This window comes from Geotrypetes seraphini, chromosome 13, assembly GCF_902459505.1.
Source record: "Geotrypetes seraphini chromosome 13, aGeoSer1.1, whole genome shotgun sequence".
Taxonomy (NCBI): Eukaryota; Metazoa; Chordata; class Amphibia; order Gymnophiona; family Dermophiidae; genus Geotrypetes; species Geotrypetes seraphini.
Window position 1 is genome coordinate 83,619,095 of NC_047096.1, and position 19,411 is coordinate 83,638,505.

A 19,411-nucleotide genomic window follows, 5' to 3' on the forward strand; every position below is an offset into this window, starting at 1 on the left:
TCCCGCATGAACGACTACTTCAAGAAATTACGAGCCATGGAATCGAGGGTGAAATACATGGATTAAAAACTGGCTGGCGGATAGGAAACAGAGTGGGGGTAAATGGACAATACTCAGACTGGAGAATGAGGTCGAGGCCAGCTGTTCGGGCCTACACCTAAGGAGAGACTTTACACTCAATATACTTTTGTTAATCAATAAGTATATTAATTAATAAATCAATAACAGCTTACGAGAACAAATCTTTCAGCGTATAGAGTAACAGAGCATGATCATCAGGCCTGAAGACCTTCGGTGTCTGTTCTGGCTATTTCCTCTAAAAGGCCTGTTTTTAAATATTTCTAGGTGGCCAGCACCACGTTGGTCTAAATCACATGATTAGTTTTTATTGGTTATCTTACTCACATCATTACATTTGTTAATTCATTAATTGGTTTATAATATTTGTGTCATGTTATACGTGTGTCCTGTTTACCAGAAAAGCTAACTTTCCTGCATATGCCGTTCTAATCATCATGTCAGCAATTTCAAGCCATCGGCCAGTAAAAGCCTGTTTGTCACAAGGTATTCTTGCAAAATAATGTACTTTTATATTCTTGATCAGGATGCTGATCAGGATGTGTCTTAATCCTTTTATGATATCATAGCAGATGTGGTGCCTGTTGTCATGCAAGAGGGTGAGTTTCGCTTATTTTGCTTATCATGAGTTTCGCTGCTCTCAGCAAGTTATTTCCCAAATACTGTATAACAGCTGTCCATTATAGTCAGAATGTTTTGTGAATCATTTTTAGGCCTATAATATAATGGTTTACTATATCAGGGGTTGGAGGCAGGGTAGTTCTTCCATTTTCTTCACCTTTAGTTCTACCTAAAGGGCTTATTTCTATTCACCTGTATCAGTACAAGGACTTATTTTTCTTCCCCCTCCTCTCAAGAAGCATCACCAGTGGAGTGCTGCAGGGTTTGGCGCTTGACCCTGTGCTCTTCAACATATTTATAAACGACCTGGAAATTGGTACGACGAGCAAGGTGATTAAATTTTCAGACGATACAAAGTTATTCAGAGTAGTGAAGACACAGAAGGATTGTGAAGACCTGCAACATGACATGGGCCACGACATGGCAAATGAGGTTTAACATGGATAAGTGTAAGATGATGCATGTCAGTATCAAAAATCTTATAAATGAATACAGGATGTCCGGTGCAGTACTTGGAGAAACCCCCAGGAAAGAGACTTGGGAGTGCTGGTAGACAAGTCAATGAAGCTATCCGTGCAATGCGCAGCGGCGGCAAAAAGGGCGAACAGAATGCTAGGAATGATTAAGAATGGGATCACAAACAGATCAGAGAAGGTTATCATGCCACTGTACCGGTTCATGGTACGCCCCCACCTGGAATACTGTATCCAGCACTGTTTGCGGTACATGAAGAAGGACACAGTACTACTCGTAAGGGTCCAGAGAAGAGTGACTAAATTGGTTAAGGGGCTGGAGGAGTTGCTCTACTGTGAGAGATTAGAGAAACTGGGCCTCTTCTCCCTTGAAAAGAGGAGACTGAGAGGGGACATGATCAAAACATTCAATATAATGAAGGGAATAGACTTAGTAGATAAAGACAGGTTGTTCACTCTCTCCAAGGTAGAGACAACGAGAGGGCACGCTCTAAAGTTAAAAGGAGATAGATTCTGTACAAATGTAAGGAAGTTCTTCTTCACCCAGAGAATGGTAGAAATCTGGAACGCTCTTCCGAAGGCTGTTATAGGGGAAAACACCCTCCAGGATTTCAAGACAAATTCCTGCTGAACCAGAATGTACGTAGGTAAGGCTAGACTCAATTAGGGCACTGGTTGTTGACCTAAGGGCTGCCGCGGGAGCGGACTGCTGGGCACGATGGACCACTGGTCTGACCCAGCAGTGGCAATTATGTTCTAATTTTGAATTTACCATTTTGGAGTCTAGATCTACTAATTTTCTAGAGATAATATAAGCAAAAAAAATCTATTAGATTCCGGCTCTTGTATTTTGTTTTATGTCCCTCCAGGAAATTGGTCGAAGGCAAGGAATGATTTCCAAGAATTTGTGTTACATAACTCCATTTCTTCTCCTTATAATAATAATAATTTATTTCTTATATACCGCTATACCGTGAAGTTCGAAGCGGTTTACAATAAAGATACATTTGATAGTACATGGGATAGAAACGGTTTACAATAAAGATACGTTTAGTCAGTACATGGGATGCAAGTGGTTTACATTAAAGATTCATTTTGTCAGTACATGGGATACAAGTGGGTTACAGTAAAGATATATTTTGTCAGTACATGGGTTACAATAAAGATACATTATGTCAGTACATGAGATTCAAGGTGGAAAGTATAATTAATTTCGGGCCTTGGAATTAGGTGGCGAGGTGGAAGGGTCATGGCGAGGAACAGTTGGGTATGGGAATTTAGAATTTGTTAAACAGTCGAGTTTTCAGGGATTTTCTAAAGTCCGTGTATGCAGTGGCCTCAAGTATGGGCTTTCCAAGCCATGTGTTCAGCCTAGCTGCCTGGAATGATAACATTCTATCTAGAAACTTTTTGTATTGGTAAGATTTCAAGGAGGGGTAATTAAATAGGTTTGTTCTGCGAGTGCTCTTGTTGGACTCGGGGGAGAACTGGGAGATTAGGTAAACTGGAAGAATCCCAAAGACAGCTTTGTAGCAAAAACAAGCAAACTTGAAGAGGACTCTGGATTCTGCAGGTAACCAGTGGAGTTTCTGATAATAAGGGGAAATGTGTTCCCATTTTTTTAAACCATGGATTAGTCAGATCGCGATGTTCTGAATTAATCTCAGCTTGTTGAGGTTCTTTTTATAAGCTCCTAGGTATATGATGTTACAGTAATCTAGGGTGCTTAAGATGGATGATTGTACTAGTAAACGGAAGGACTTTTCATCAAATAATTTTTTAATAGTGCGAAGTTTCCAGAGGACCGAAATACGTTTTTTAAACAGTAGGTTTGTGTGGTTTTCCAGGGTTAGGTGTTTGTCAAGTGTTACCCCCAGAATCTTTATGGTTTGGTCAATGTTGTATTCTCGGCTCTGTAGGTGAATTGAATTTTCTTTTATCTTTTCGTTGGGTTATGCCAGGAAGAATTGTACTTGGGGATATTAATCTACACTTAGAGGAAGATTCCTTAGATAAAATGGATCTCACTACCTTTTTGTCTTCATTAGATTATACCACTCTTTGTTTTTTCATACTCATGAGAAAGGCCACCACTTGGATCTGGTGACCTTTTTCCTCTAAAGAAATCCCTGATCAATCTTTTTCAATATCCGATGGTTTGTGGATTCCAAATATATGGTCAGATCACTTCATCTATTATTTTAATCTTAGATGGGGTTATAAATCAATTAAGCAATCATTATTTCAAAAAAATTTCAAGGAGACGATTTGATCTGTCTTCCTTCTGGACAACCTATGAACAAATTCAAGGTCCAGACTCTCCTAAAGAGTTTGAATCGCATTGGGAAAGTACCAGTTTAACTATCTTAGATAAATTAGCTCCTAAACACAAAGAAACGTTTTTATAATTCTAAACAATGGTTTAATAATGATCTCTTTGCTTTAAAATGTAAAGTAAGGAGATTGGAACGAGTTTGGTTAAAATGGGGGAATCAAAAATTAATTAATCAAAGCAAGACATAAGACATTTTACTCTTTGAAAATCAGTATAACATGTACTAACACTAAAGAACTATTTAAAATTGTTACTAATATTTTTGAAATAAATTCTCTTTCACAATCAGCTCAAGTAGCTCCTCCTAGTTCTGTAGAGCTAGCAAGCCACTTCAGTAAAAAAAGTATCAATTTATGATCATTTTGTTCACTGTTTGTAAGTAAGAAATAGAGTCCCTTGCCTTCACCAATTGACATTTGTTATGTTAATTTAGAGTGGGGTACATTTTCCAATCCAAAGTGGGATGACTTTAGGAAACTTTACAGTAAATATGTGAAATCATACTGTTCATTGGACTTGTGCCCCCCGGTAGTGATGAAACTAGCACTTTTAAAGTTCCAACTAGACCTGTTTACTTAGATAAATTATGTGCTTGATAATGGCATTTTCCCTCCATCCGGAGGTCACATTATTGTTACTCCAATTCCCAAGGACTCTAAGGGATCTGTATCCTTGGCTAATTATAGGCCCATTTCGTCGATTCCATTCTTTATTAAAATTATGGAAGATTTAGTTAATGACCAATTGTTGAATTATTTAGAACATTTCTCCATTTTACACGGATCACAGTCAGGATTTAGACCATTATATAGTACAGAGACAGTATTGGCATCGCTGATGGATAATTTATGTCATCTTTTTAGTAAGGGTACTAGTGCCCTGATCCTACAGCTGGACCTAAGTAGTGCGTTCGATCTAGTCAATCATGATAAATTATTGGAATGTCTGGATGCTATAGGCATATATGGCCAGGTTTTGAAATGGTTTGAAGGCTTTCTAAAATTTAGAACATACCAAGTAAACTTAACAACAAGTTCTCAAAAAATTGGAGTAATCCTTGTGGAGTACCCCAGGGGTCTCCTTTGTCTCCACTGCTTTTTAACATCAATTTGTCCTCTTTAGGCAATAGATTATCTCATTACAAAATCAAATTATTTAGCTATGCTGATGACATCACTGTTTTAATCCCTATACATACCTCTTTCTCTCAAATAAATCAAACTGTTGTGGAGATTCTTCAGACAATTGAATCTTGGATGGTAGAATTCAAATTGAAAATTAATAAACTAAACTAAAGCTTAACTTTATATATCGAGTCATCATTCTGAGAAGGCTCAACTCGGTTTACAGCAATTAAATAAACAGGGTATGATTTACAAATGATAAATAGAAGATAGTAGCAAAATTTCAAAAGAATTGATTTTTAAAATGTTTGGCAAATAGAGTCGTTTTTAAAGATTTATGGAAAAATTGAAATGAACTGGAACTCCTTAAAAAAAAAAAGGGGGAGATCATTCCAGAGTTGAGAGAGTTTAAAGACCAAAGATTGACTGAAGATCTTGACTCCTTTAATCCCTTTTTTAGAAGGAAGGGAGAGTTTAAATTGTTGGATACAGAAAAAAAAAAAGCAAAATTTTTTTTTTACATCTCCAAATTTAAATGAAGATGTTACATCTATCGCTTTAATTGATAAAGTCTACAGCATCCAGCCAACTATAAAGATACTTGGTGTAATTCTAGATCGAACCCTTACCATGAAAAAATCAGATTGATTTGTTGGTTCGAAAGGGTTTCTATACTCTATGGAAACTAAGAACTATCAGAGCATATTTTGATATTAATTCTTTCCGACTGTTAGTCCAAACATTTGTCCTTAGTTAGCTTAATTATTGTAACATCGTCCATCTTGCTGGAGCTCATATAAATCTTCAAAGATTGCGCATGATACAGAATGCAGCAGTTAGATTAATTTTTGATCTAAAGAAGTATGATAATGTCACCGATTTCTATTGTCAACTACATTGGCTTCCAGTCGAAGGACAGATTACATTTAAGTTTGGCTGTATTTGTTTTAAGGCATTATCAGGTCTAAACCCAGAGTATCTCATGGAATCTTTCAGCATTACAAATTCTAAACATTCTAGAAAGTCTCACTCATTATTTTCATTTCCTTCTGCAAAGGGATGCAAATATAAGAAATTCTAGGAACGACTGTTGTCCTTCCAGGCAGCTTTATGGATTAGGGATCTGACTCACATATTTACATTACGGATTTCTATTCCACCTATACCTTGCAGTTCAAGGCGGATTACAAAAGATTTGACTGGACATTTTCCAGTGAAGATCACATTACAAAAGATTTGACTGGACATTTTCCAGTGAAGATACAATTTTTTTTTTTTTTAAATTCATATCAACAATTTTGGCGTGCTTTAAAGACGCATCTTTTTACAGAATATTTTGGAAGTTAGATACTGGTTGTTTATTCATTTGTATTGCTAATCTCTGTGAACTACATAGAACTTAATGGTATTTGCAGTATATAAATGAGTTTTTATGTTATGTTATGTTATGTTTGTTATCCCATACACCTGCCTGATAAGATAAAATTCTGTTAAAGAATCTGTTATACACACAACCGTTTACAGAGGGAAAGGTAAACGACCTGTTTGGAGGAGAGGGGACCTTTTGGAGGAGGGGTCCCTATAGGAAGCCCCAGAGAGCATGAGGGCTCCCTGATGAGAAGAGAAGCCAAAGTGCAAAGCCACCCAGGAAAATAGGACAAGTGAATGCTCTGTTGAATAATGTGTTCTAAAGCCTGTTTGGTTTGGATGGAGGGTGTGGGTTTTGTCAATGAAATCCGAGATTTGATTGAATACTACTTTTTCTGTTAATTTGGCGAGGAAAGGAAGATTGGTCTATAGTTTGTTGGGTCATCTGCGGAACCTGAATGATCCTTAACAATTGGTCTTATTGTTGCTTCCTTCAAGGATTTTGGGAGGGTGCCTGTGGATAAACTGCATGTGATCAAATTATGAGTGGTAGGGCCAAAAATAGGGTTCAGGCAATGGTTCTCCAGGACAGGTTTCAGGATCATTATTCATTCATTCAATTTTCTATACTGTTCTCCCAGGGGAGCTCAGAACCATTTACATGAAATTATTCAGGTACTCAAGCAATTTTCCCTGGGCTCCCAATCTATCTAATGTACCTGGGGCAATGGGGTGGATTAGGTGATTTGCCCAGGGTCACAAGGAGCAACATGGGTTTGAACCCACAAACTCAGGGTGCTGCGACTGTAGCTTTAACCATTGTGCCACACTCTCCCCTAGCTAAGATAATTTTCAAGCAGCGTTCTGACTTCATGCGACTTTTTATTAAATTAGTCCCCTTATTTTCTTATTCCTTTTATTTATATTCTCCATCTCTGCTTACACCTTAAGCTGTTTATTAAAATGTTTTATTACATATTGTGTTGACACTGCAGTGTAGCATATTATGCCATACTTTGTATTGTAATCTGAATATTTTTACTACTGTAAATTACAGTAGATTGACTTAATTCTTGCTGTACACCGCCATGAGTGAATTCCTTCAAAAAGGCAGTAAATAAATCCTAATTTAAAAAGCCCCAAAATACATCCAGGTTATGTGACTGACAGATGACAGGATCTGGAGCATGTATGCGGAGCCTCTCAGCTGGTCTGGCACAGTGTTTAGAGCTACAGCTAAAGCCTTAGCACCATTTGCTACTCCTTGTGACCCTGGACAAGTCCTCCACTGCCCCACTGTGAGCCTGCTGGGACAGATAGGGAAAATGCTTGAGTACCTGATTTGTAACCTGATCTGAGGTCCTTTGGGAGGACAGGCTAAAAAAAAAATGAAATCAATTAATGTAACCTCTGTGTTCACACATGAGGCTGCTCCGTTCAAAGTACCTGTATTGAATTGTTTCTGATGTGGTGGAGGCCCGAAGCTTTGTCATCAGGATTCTTACAATATTAAATAGGAAGATGAAATTGATCTGAAAACAAGAATGAAAACAAAGACTTGTTAATTTTGTGAAAAGACAATATCACCAGTCTTTATTATAGATAGACCATGTGAACATTCAAGCATTCTTACTACAGTGATTAATACTGTAATACGCTGTTCTAATCACATTCTCTAATCTATTCTGTTCCTCTGTTATGAGAGTGAATAATTAGATAACAACCTCTTTCTAAAAGCTCTGGAGTAAAGAGAGAGGCAAGCATGAGGGCTCCCTGATGAGAAAATGATGAGAAGAAGAGAAGCCAAAGAACAAAGCAAAGCCACCCAGGAAAATAGGACAAACAGATGGCTGAATTCTTTATTTGGAGAAAGTTCCACACTGAAAAATCTCTGTGTATCTGGATATTAAACATCACACTCTTGTCCTCTCATTGTCAGACTGCAGAGAAGACCCTCTCGCTTTTCAGTGTGCTTTTAACAAAATCTTGAATTTCTTCAGGGATATGGAGGGAAATGGAAGGGCATTCCAAAGTAAGGGCGAGATGTAAAAGAATGCTATGTGGCAAGTGGATTCTAAGTGGGCATGTGAGGATGATGGAATAGAAAGGAACTTCTCATAGACTGATGGCATGGGGTAATTTGAAGAAACAGTGGGAAAAAAAAGAAACTTATCACTTGTACCAGCCAGAGAGCTGGTATGAAAGCTCATTCAGGCTTAATGACATCGTTAGCAGAGGTTTTTGAAATCCTTTATTCCCCATAAGGTCCTCACCCAACCTAACAGACAATCAGACTGTGTGGATTCCCCTATCTTTATGTCGTGATCCCTAAAGTAAGATTGTAATTCCTGAATATGACCGGTCTCTTCTTAACCTATAAATCATATTGAACCCCTCATGGGGAATATAAGTGATCCATAAATATTCTGAACCTCTTCAAACTGACAAAAAATATACTCACAACATCACAAGGAGACAACCATATCTTAACACTGAACTTGACAGCGAAATGCTCTGACTACGTAGACAAAGTAGACAAAATACGGTCTCACCTTGACTCTGCTACATTACAGACATTGTCTTCCTTCAACTCAGACAAAACAACTAAAACTACAACTGGGAACCTAACTAACTTCAATACAGTCTCCCGCGATAACATTATTGAGATTCTAGGCACAATTCATCCTGGCTCAAACCTAGACCCCTGTCCGCCATGCCTCCTAGTGGTGGTGAAAGACGCCTTTGTAGACTCCATCCTTCCTCTCATCAACACCTCCCTACAAACGGGCATAGTGCCCGCAAAATAGAAATCTGCAGTTATCAGACCGATTTTGAAGAAATCCATTCTTGACCCTAATGTGCCCAGCAACTTTAGACCTGTCTCCAACCTACCCCTTCGTCTCTAAGATCCTGGAAAAACAGTGTTATTCCAATTACTTTCATTCATTGATGAACAAGGCACCTAATCCGCCTTTCAATCAGGATTCAGGAAATTACACAGTACTGAAACCATCCTCCTTGACATTGTCAACAACTTCTGGAAACTCATAGACAAGGGTAATTATGTCCTTCTGGCACTGCTGGATCTCACCGTGGCCTTAGATACTATTGACCATCCTCTCCTCATTGAAATTGGAATCTGAAACTTTGTGCTACAATGGTTCTCCTCTTTCCTATATAACAGATCCCAAAGTGGTCTACTCAACGATGTGTTATCAAAACTGAAACTGATCAAATAGGGTGTTCCACAGGGGGGCTCTACTATCCCCCCCTACTATTCAATCTCTTATGTTAAACCTGTCCTAGACATAGCCTGCAAATATTAAATACGGATTCATGCCTTCACAGATGACATCCAACTGTACCTTTCGCTAAGAGATGCCCATGACGCCCAGATTGCGAAAATCCTAACCTGCCTCGCGGAGAAATCAAAAATTGGATGTCCATCAAGAAATTACAACTGATCGCCTCCAAAACAGAACTCCTTTGGATCTGCAAAGAACACTGCAACTGTGCCTATCCATCGCTGTGCTGGGACTTGACTACTATAACTGCGAAAGACCAAATACACAGCTTGATTGCAACCTGTCACTTTCAGACCATATCTCTCAGGTGGTATTGTCCTCATTTGACTACGTACGACAACTTCAAAAATTAAGGAACTACTTTTCAGAGTCTGACTTTGCCCAACTACTCTGTGCCTTAGTACTCTCCCACATGGATTACTACAATGCGCTATTCAACGGTCTCGAAGTAAAAAATGTATGACATCTCCGGTGTGTTCAAAACACGGCGATCAGGCTTCTGAAAAACATCCATGCCTGTGACCCTGTCTCTCAGACTCTAACGTCGACTCACTAGCTGCCCATAGTCAAATGTGTCTTCAAGAGCCTGATGCTAGCGTTCAAATCCTTACACAACATGGCACCGGCCTATGTGACAACTAAGCTTCCACCATATGTGCCGAACTGGTCCCTCCGTTCCCAGGATAAAATATGCCTCAAAATGCCAACTGCAAACTGGAAAGCAATGGTCCTACTCCCACATCATACAGAGCCCTGAAATCGACTGCCCCCCACAGATCAGATCCCTTGAAGGACTCCTCAACTTTAAAAAAGCAATAAAACATATCTCTTCACCTAAACCCCTACCTTGACCGATAGTCTACGAAGAAATGTATATTGGTACCAGAACCAATTTGTCACATAAGGATAACTTGCATCATACACTGTAACTTTCAAATTAGGATATAACTTATCCTGAAAACCTTGCACCGTAAGAACAACTATAGCATATTGTAACCAGTAAACTGTATGTTATGCATATTAATATTAGACCCTAGTCTGTATCAAGTTAGGATAAAAACTTGTATCGTAAACTTGTACAGAAATTATATATGTTAAATCTGTAACCTGTTCTGAGCTCCTGGGGGACAGCAGGATAGAAATTGAATGAATGAATTATTAATGTAATGTAATGTAATGCTATGCATTGCTAGCTTCTGTGGCTCACTGGTTGAGCTGCTGCCTCTGCACCCAGAGGGTGTGAGACCAAATCCTAGTGCTGCTCTTTGTGACCCTGGGCAAGTCACTTAATCCTCCAGTGCCCACCACTTTGAATGTCAGCATTGAAATGCCAAAGTGATAAAAAGGCACGTGTTTTACATGTTAAAATTGTTTATAAAGTCACCCCAACACAGCTAAACGTCTATGTAAAATTCCAGATCATGTGGCTTCCAGATGTTCAGTCATGTCCATCCTTATCCAGAATGAGGAATAGCAGCCCTCAGTGAATCCAGGTCTATCCAGGACCCAGTGCAGCTCAAAAGAATTACTGTGCTCTTTTTTTTTTTTAAATGAATGTAAATATTTTGCAAGAAAAAATGCTAGAGTACCTGAATAAATTCATGTAAACTGTTTTAAACTCCTCTGGAAGAACGGTATAGAAAATGAAATGACTTAGCTGCTCCTACCATTATGACCATTGAGGTACTGCTGTGCTGTTCATTGGCACTGCTCCCGCCTCTCCCTACATGGTGCATGTAAACAGCATGGATGATTAAAGCATAATTTTCTATTACAGCTCCATGCTGGCTTCATAATATTACATGTATAAAAACAACACAGACAGCTGAAGGAGACTTTTTCAAAGCAGTAGGTATAGCCTTAAATGGTACCCAACTTAAATTTCATAACCCGATAGGAAATTAAAGATCATTCAGAATACAGCTGTTCGATTGATTTTTGGTTTAAAAAAGAATGACCATATTATGGTTTACTTCATTGGCTGCCTTTGGAGGCAAGAGTATTATTCAAATTTTCCCGTATCTGCTTTAAGCTCATATCGTGATTGTCTCCAGCTTATCTTTTTCCTCATTTTGTGTTGCATAGACCATCAAGAGAAACTAGAAACTTCTACTTATTTGCTTATCCAAAAATTAATGGGTGTAGATATAAGACCTTCTTAGATAGGACCCTAGCATTTCAAGCTAGTAGGCAACAATCTTGGTTAGGTAAATGTATTCAGCAAGCTATGTTATCCTATTGCAGTTTTCAGAAATTAATTAAGACCATTTTGTTCGATAAGTTTATACTTAGTGAGTTTTATTATTGAAATTCTATTTTACAAATATTTGTATTTTCTACTGTATTATTGTATTTTGATGATTGTCCAGCTCTTTTTAGTATAAACCGCCTAGAACTTTTGGTTATGGCGGTATAAAAGAATAAAGTTATTATTATTACTAAACCTTCTATTTTTTGGTGTAAAGAGGACTCCTTTTTGGTAATAATCGAAAGATGTTTAATAATGCATTACTCAAGCAAAGCACATGAAACATATATACAGTATATATTGCATATTAAACCTCATTCCCAAAATTTAAGAAAATAAGAAGAAAAAACCCTACTCACAATGGCTGTGGCTTAAAGCAAGTAGACATGTCTGACGCACAATCTTAACATCATTGTGACATCATCAATATGCACCTAGATGGCAGAATGTCACTAAAAATTAACTGAAGGAACTGCTTCCTTTTAAACTGGGTTTGTCTAGAGACATCCGGGAAAATTATCACCCGTTGAACATAAGAATTGCCACTGCTGAGTCAGACCAGTGGTCCATCATGCCCAGCAGTCCGCTCATGCGGCGGCCCTCTGGTCTAAGACCAGCACCCTAACTGAGACTAGCCCAACCAGCACACATTCTTGTTCAACAGAAACTTGTCTAACTTTGTCTTGAATCCTTGGAGGGTGTTTTCCCCTATAACAGCCTCTGGAAGGCGTTCCAGTTTTCTACCACTCTCTGGGTGAAGAAGAACTTCCTTACGTTTGTACGGAATCTATCCCCTTTCAACTTTAGAGAGTGCCCTCTTGTTCTCCCTACCTTGGAGAGGGTGAACAACCTGTCCTTATCTACTAAATCTATCCCCTTCAGTACCTTGAATGTTTCAATCATGTCCCCTCTCAATCTCCTCTGTTCGAGAGAGAAGAGGCCCAGTTTCTCTAATCTTTCGCTGTATGGCAGCTCCTCCAGCCCCTTAACCATCTTAGTCGCTCTTCTCTGGACCCTTTCGAGTAGTATCATGTGCTTCTTCAGGTACGGCGACCAGTGCTGGACGCAGTACTCCAGGTGAGGGCGTACCATGGCCCGGTACAGCGGCATGATAACCTTCTCTGATCTGTTCGTGATCCCCTTCTTTATCATTCCTAGCATTCTGTTTGCCCTTTTTGCTGCCGCCGCACATTGTGTGGACGGCTTCATCGACTTGTCGATCAGAACTCCCAAGTCCCTTTCCTGGGAGGTCTCTCCAAGTACCGCCCCGGACATCCTGTATTCGTGCATGAGATTTTTGTTACTGACATGCATCACTTTACACTTATCCACGTTGAACCTCATCTGCCATGTCGATGCCTATTCCTCGAGCTTGATTATGTCACGTTGCAAATCTTCGCAATCCCCCTGCGTCTTTACTACTCTGAATAACTTTGTATCATCTGCAAATTTAATCACCTCGCTCGTCGTACCTATGTCCAGATCATTTATAAAGATGTTAAAGAGCACGGGTCCAAGCACCGAGCCCTGCGGCACCCCACTGGTGACGCTCTTCCAGTCCGAGTATTGTCCATTTACCCCCACTCTCTGTTTCCTATGCTCCAGCCAGTTTTTAATCCACGTGAGTATTTCACCCTCAATTCCATGGCTTGCAATTTTCCGAAGTAGTCGTTCATGCGGAACCTTGTCGAACGCCTTCTGAAAATCCAGATATACAATGTCGACTGGATCGCCCTTCTCTATCTGTCTGTTTACTCCCTCAAAGAAGTGCAGCAAGTTCATCAAACACAACCTGCATCTCTTGTTTTTTCAAAAAGTATAATTTTAAAATAGCTTGTTTTTCCAACTCTGTCTTAAAGGTCACGAGAAGAGTTGCTCGCTTATCTATTATGTCTTTGGATGATTCTAAAAACTGTGATACATTCAAACTATCAGGTGACACCATTTTATCCATTTCACCTTCATCTGCCATCCCCTTAGAATCTCTTGAGATGTAATAAAGGTTATCAACCTCAAAAGCCTCCACTTTAGTATAATGTAATATCTCCTTTAAATACATTATCAAGAGCTCCATCGGGGACAGATAGTGTGTAATTGGAAAATTTAATAAATGAAGATTTTTAACCCTGATAGAATTTTCCATTTTTTCTAATTTAGCATGTATCATCATACTATCCTTAATATTAGAAACAGCACTAGCTTGTAAAGTACTTACTGCCTGATCCAATTTTTCAAACTTCAAAGCTGTTTCTCCAAATTTAACATCTTGCTCTTTAATTTTCACTGTTATATCAGATGAGAATAGACATAAATTCAAAACGGTTTTTTGTAGCAATGACTCTATTCTATTAATGCTTAGCCAAACATCATTTGGCAGTTGGAGCTACTTTCTTTTTGAAATTTCCATGCAAATGCCTTATATCGTATGGAAGTGATAAATATGTGTTTTATGATCCAGTCCAGTTAGAAGATTTTATTAAAGAGAAACCTTTGCTGAAAGTTTAATTTCTATTATTGATTTTCATTTTTGGAGGATGATGTATAATATATAAATGCCATTTGCCTGTCCTTAGATGGTAGACAGATAGATTTGATTTTTCTTTTTAAAATACTGGTGACCACAATAATGCGGACTAGGACACGGTTGATTAATTGCCTTATACATGCTTTAATGTTCTCTATATGGAGTTTTTTTGTGGTCATTCATGAATATTTGTTATTAATATATTGTAACAAATAATCAAATAAAGAAATAATAAAATGAAAAAAAAAATTAATAGGAACAACTATCTAAGAAGAACCTGCTGTGGCTCAGTGGTAAAAGGCACTTCTTCCATCTTCCAGAGGTCATGGGTTCAAATCCCCACCTCAGTATCTTAACAGCTTCTTTTTGGTCTCATAAGAAAGTATGGTTGTGGACTTTGCCATTTACATTTGCACTCTGCCCTTTCCAGGGTCCAAAGGGAAACTTATTTTTACCCTGAGATGGTTATGATCTCCTAAGGTATCATCTCACATGGCAAGAATCCCTGCCAAAAAGGAAGCACATGTGGCTCAGTGGTTAAATGCACTGTTTCCATCTAACACAGGTCATGGGTTCAAATCCCTAGTATGGTCAGGTAACCTAGCACATATTCCTATTTTTTTTGTGACAATCTGCCATCTAGGTAGATACTGATGATGTCACAATGATGTCAAAATTGTGAGTCAAATATGTCTACTTGCTCTGAGCAACAGCCATTGTGAGTAGGGTTTCTCTTCTTCTCACTGGCTGCCAATGGAGGCGCAAATAATATTCAAGTTCTCTTGCATATGTTTCAAGCTGATTTGGGGACTAGCTCCTACCTACCTGCTACCTCACTTCATACTATACAGCCCTACAAGAAAAACCAAAAACAGCAATGTATTTGCATACCCAAGCATTACCAGCTGCAAATACAAAACCTTTCTGGATAGAACTTTTATGTACCAAGCAAACAAACAACAACACTGGTTAGACAACTACATTAATGGAGCAAGACTGACCTATGACGCCTTTAGAAAAGCCATAAAAACTGCCTTATTCGACAGAAATATCACCTAAAAAGTATCTACACAAGCCTCTAATTCAATTTACAATATTTCAAACCTGTCCACTCCTGCGTATAAGACAATAATTTATTCTGCATGCTGTATTTCTCTTATCTCTGCATATTGTAACTCGCTGACTGTCCAGCTTTCTTCATTGTAAACTATTGTATTTACTGCCTTATTTTTAAGATTCTGCATACTGTATTTCTCTTAACTCTGCATATTGTAACTCGCTGACTGTCCAGCCCTCTTCAATGTAAACCGCCTAGAAGTCTCACGACTATGGCGGTATAGAAGAATAAAGTTATTATTATTTTCTTAAACTTTGGGAATGAGGTTTAGTATACATTTTATCATGTGCTTTGCTTGAGTAATGCATTATTAAACTTCATTTTCCATTAATATTAAAAAAGAGTCCTCTTTACACCAAAAAATAGGTAGTACTGCCCCGCCTCTTCCTGCCCTAAAGTCGGGCCTCACCAATCAGGAGCTGCGTGTACCATATCCAGGTTATTCTCTTCTTTGTTGGGCTGAGAACTTTTCAGCACCCCCTCTTACAGCTTCTGACACAGACAACTGAGCCCAGCAGAAGGGCATTCTTAGAGGGTACTGCAATAAATGTCACATTTAAAAGTCTCAGGTGCACGTCACTATAACCCACCCAAAACCTACTGTACCTACATAAAGATGATACCTGTAGGGATCATAATAATAACTTTTATTCTTCTATACAACCCAACCATGAGTTCCAGGCAGTTCACAATCAAGAAGAACTGTACAATCAGTGAAGTAAACATAAAGTTGAAAACAATGATCATATTACAAACTTATCAAACAAGTAGGTTTCAAGGACTTTCTAAAGACATAAGGATGCATTTGTAGAATCAAAGGACTTAACCAGGAGTTTGTTTTTCCTAGCTGAAAAGCAAAAGTCTTATTTAAAAATCTCTTGTAGTGACAAGCCTTAACAGAAGGGTACAAGGACTATTGTTGTGGTGTACAAGTGGGTTTTGGAGGGCTCATCATATAATATAAGCAGATTATAATGACATCATACCTGGGACTTTGAAATGTGACATTCACTAGAGTGCCCCTCTGTTGCACTCACCTCTCTGTGAACAGTTTGCTAAAAATGTTGGCTGCTAGCATGTCCGAAAAACTGGCTTTTGAATGTTTTTCATGTAGTTGTCTTTATAATAGAGAATAGTCATAAAAGATAGATGTACTAAGGACCAAAATGACTAGATAGATCATTAAAAAAAAAAAGAGATCTCTCTGGCTGTTTTGAGAATGGATATTTTCTCTATTGGATTTCTGGACGACTTTCCCAAGACGTCAAAACTCAGACGTCCTATTGAAAATGCCCCTCAGTCTGTATAATTAAGGGTAGAATAGAGGCACACCTAAAAATTAACTATTAACAGATAGTGCCAGCGCAATCACTGGAATTTTCCAGTGGCTACACTAGCAGCCTCTTTTATAAAGCTGCGCGGCAACAGCCCCGAAGCCCTTTAAATCTCTATGGGCTTCGGGACTGTTAATGCAGCGCAGCCGCTATTGCGGCTTTGTAAAAGAGGCCGTAGGTGAATAGAAAATAAAACCATTTCAACAAAAGTAAAAATAGCCAGTGAGGAGAAAAAAGGCAAAAAATTTAAAAAGATGGAACAGAAAAAGACAACAGCCTCCCATTCGTCAGAAAAAGCGTGCTGAACAGGAGGCTATATCAAGTGAGTGCAAGTAGTCGGAGGAGAGGAACACCACTCTGAAAGAGAAAGTAGATTCATTGACAAAAGAAATCTGCCCAGGTCAAAAAATGCTTCTGCCCCTCTGGAAACTTCGCACCATCAAACGCCACTTCGACCACCTCTCCTTCCGTTTACTGGTCCAATCATTAATCTTAAGCATACTGGACTACTGTAATATCATATACCTGGGAGTCTATAAAAACACCATCAAACGTTTAAGAATAGTACAAAATGCTGCTGTCCGCCTCATTTTCAGCCTCAAAAAATATGACCACGTTAGCCCCTACTATACTAAACTCCACTGGCTGCCGGTGGAGGCAAGAATCATCTTTAAATTCGCTTGCCTCTGCTTCAAAACCTTAGCAGGCTCTTCACCAATTTACCTATCTGAGCACCTTGAAATTGCTGGCCCCTCTCATACTCGAAATACCTACCTGTTTTCCTTTCCCTCCCTGAAGGGCTGCCTTTACAAAAAATTCCTCGACCGATCCCTAGCATTCCAAGCAGGCAAATGGAACAAATGCCTCTCTACTCTCATCTCCAATTCCCCCCCCTATCAAACATTCAGGAAATTAATCAAAACCTACCTTTTTGACAAATTCCTCTGATCTACCCTCCCTCCACCTTCCTCCTCCTTTGACCTCGACTCACCCCCAGACTCTTTACCCCCGTATGTAACACTGCCATTTGTAACACCGCTGTATGTAACTTATAGCGAATGTAACTACTCCGAATATATAACCTAGCTGTAAAAAATAACTTCACCATAAAGTTAACGTCTAAAATGTAAATGTAACATGACTGAAAATGTATAGTCTATTATGTAAATGTAACATTAACGAAACTGTAACTTCGCTGTAAATGTCCAGTCTCTTCATCTGTTAACCGCATAGAACTTCCATGGTAATGCGGTATACAAGAATAAAGTTGTTATTATTATTATTATTACTTAAAAGACCTGATTGAAGAAGTAAGAACTGCAAAAAACAAACGTGCTAAAAACAAATGAATTGATGTCGTAGTTGAATAGATTTCCTTTGTACATTGAAACATGTACAACTAATCAATTATTTTCTACTAAAAATGGCGGTTTGCTTAAAAATGTATGTTTTTAGTGATTAGTTTGTGGTGCATTTGTTGCTTCAGTATGTAATAGTGCAGAAATGTTGATATGTTTAATTATATCAGTAATAAGTGACCACAAATCTGTAAACGGACAGAGCCGAGAGATTGCAGTGAAGGATGAGGGGCCATAGAGATGGGTGAGAGATTGTACCTTAGTTATACAGCCTCTGACAGGGACACTAACGGCTTTCCAACTCTTACACAAGACCCCACCTCCTGCATGCATCTCCTACATCAGTGCTGACATGGGTAAGGAATCCATACCAGCAGCACAAGAATAACAGGTCCTTGGTAGATGAAATCTGTGTAGACTCCAGCTATTTTACCAAACCAGCACCTGTAGTAGAAAAGACAAAGAGACTCAAACACAGCAGAGAATCAAAGGCAACATGTCCAAGGGGAAGCGTTCTGGCCTTCAGCAGGGACTTGGGCCCAGAGCATCAGTGCAGAGCTGAGGAGAAATAACATTTAAAACCATTCTAATCACTAAGTAAATGTACTTAAGAAAATGTTTTCATACAGGATAACATTGGTTACTTTTACTTTTGCTGAAGTAATAATTTTACCTATTTTTACTACTTTTAACTATTTGCAGTTGACGCTTGTATTGAAAACCTTGCACTGTAACTATGGCAAATTGTAAGCTGTAAACTGTATATTATGTATGTTAGCCTGTAAACTGTTGTGAGGGATAGAAAACAAAATTGGGAACAGGATTTTGCTATTGCAAACAGTGGATCATCTTGTCTTAAATGCTGCTATTTAGTAAATAGAGCCTATAAGAACAGTGAAGTTGCCTGTGTTTGAACTGGGTCACTTTAAAGTGGAGATGAAGCTGGTAGCAATTCTTGATGGACAGACATTATATTTGCACAACTTTTAGGGCCATATTCTATGAATGGCACCATAAGTTAGGCTGTACTAGACGCCCTACTGCAGTCTTAACTTAATGGGGGTCAGCCTGCTCATAGCTGCCTTTTTGCTCCCTCTGGAGGAAGTAGAGCATAGCTGTCGCTATGGGGTGGCATGTGCCACCTCTCTAAAATAGCCTTGCCACCCCTTTGCCACTTCAAAATTGGCAGCGAGTCTGCCATTGTCACCATTGCCTCTGTACCTTCCCATTCCCTCCTGCATATCCAGCATCTTCCTTGCCCTTACCTTCCCTCTGATAGTTCCTCCTCCCCCATGCATGCACCAGAAAGGGGAAGGCTCACCATTTTGAAAAAGTGGGCCTTCTGGCCAGAGGAAGTAGGCATCCCTTCGGCCAGCCAGGGGACAGGGGTTGTCAAAAACACAGAGGGTGTCGGAGGGGGGGGAAGTTGCATCACAGCAGGAGGGAGTGGGCATCTCTCCCACTGGCAGGGTATGTCGAGGGGGGGGCGTCCCTCCTCTTCATGCCCTTCATGTGTAGCCTTTCCC

The 19,411-nt window shown here is 39.1% G+C and overlaps 1 protein-coding gene across 1 annotated transcript in view; it reads right to left on the reverse strand.

Moving 5' to 3' along the window:
• The window catches only part of LOC117347478 (corticotropin-releasing factor receptor 1-like), a 119,118-nt gene that overhangs the window by 16,898 nt on the left and 82,809 nt on the right, over window positions 1-19,411 (reverse strand). The window contains exons 9-10 of the mRNA XM_033918481.1: window positions 18,257-18,329; window positions 7,446-7,531 (exon numbers count right to left, since the gene is read on the reverse strand). Coding sequence (XP_033774372.1) covers window positions 7,446-7,531; window positions 18,257-18,329 — 159 coding nt within the window. The remainder of the gene's footprint in view (window positions 1-7,445; window positions 7,532-18,256; window positions 18,330-19,411) is intronic.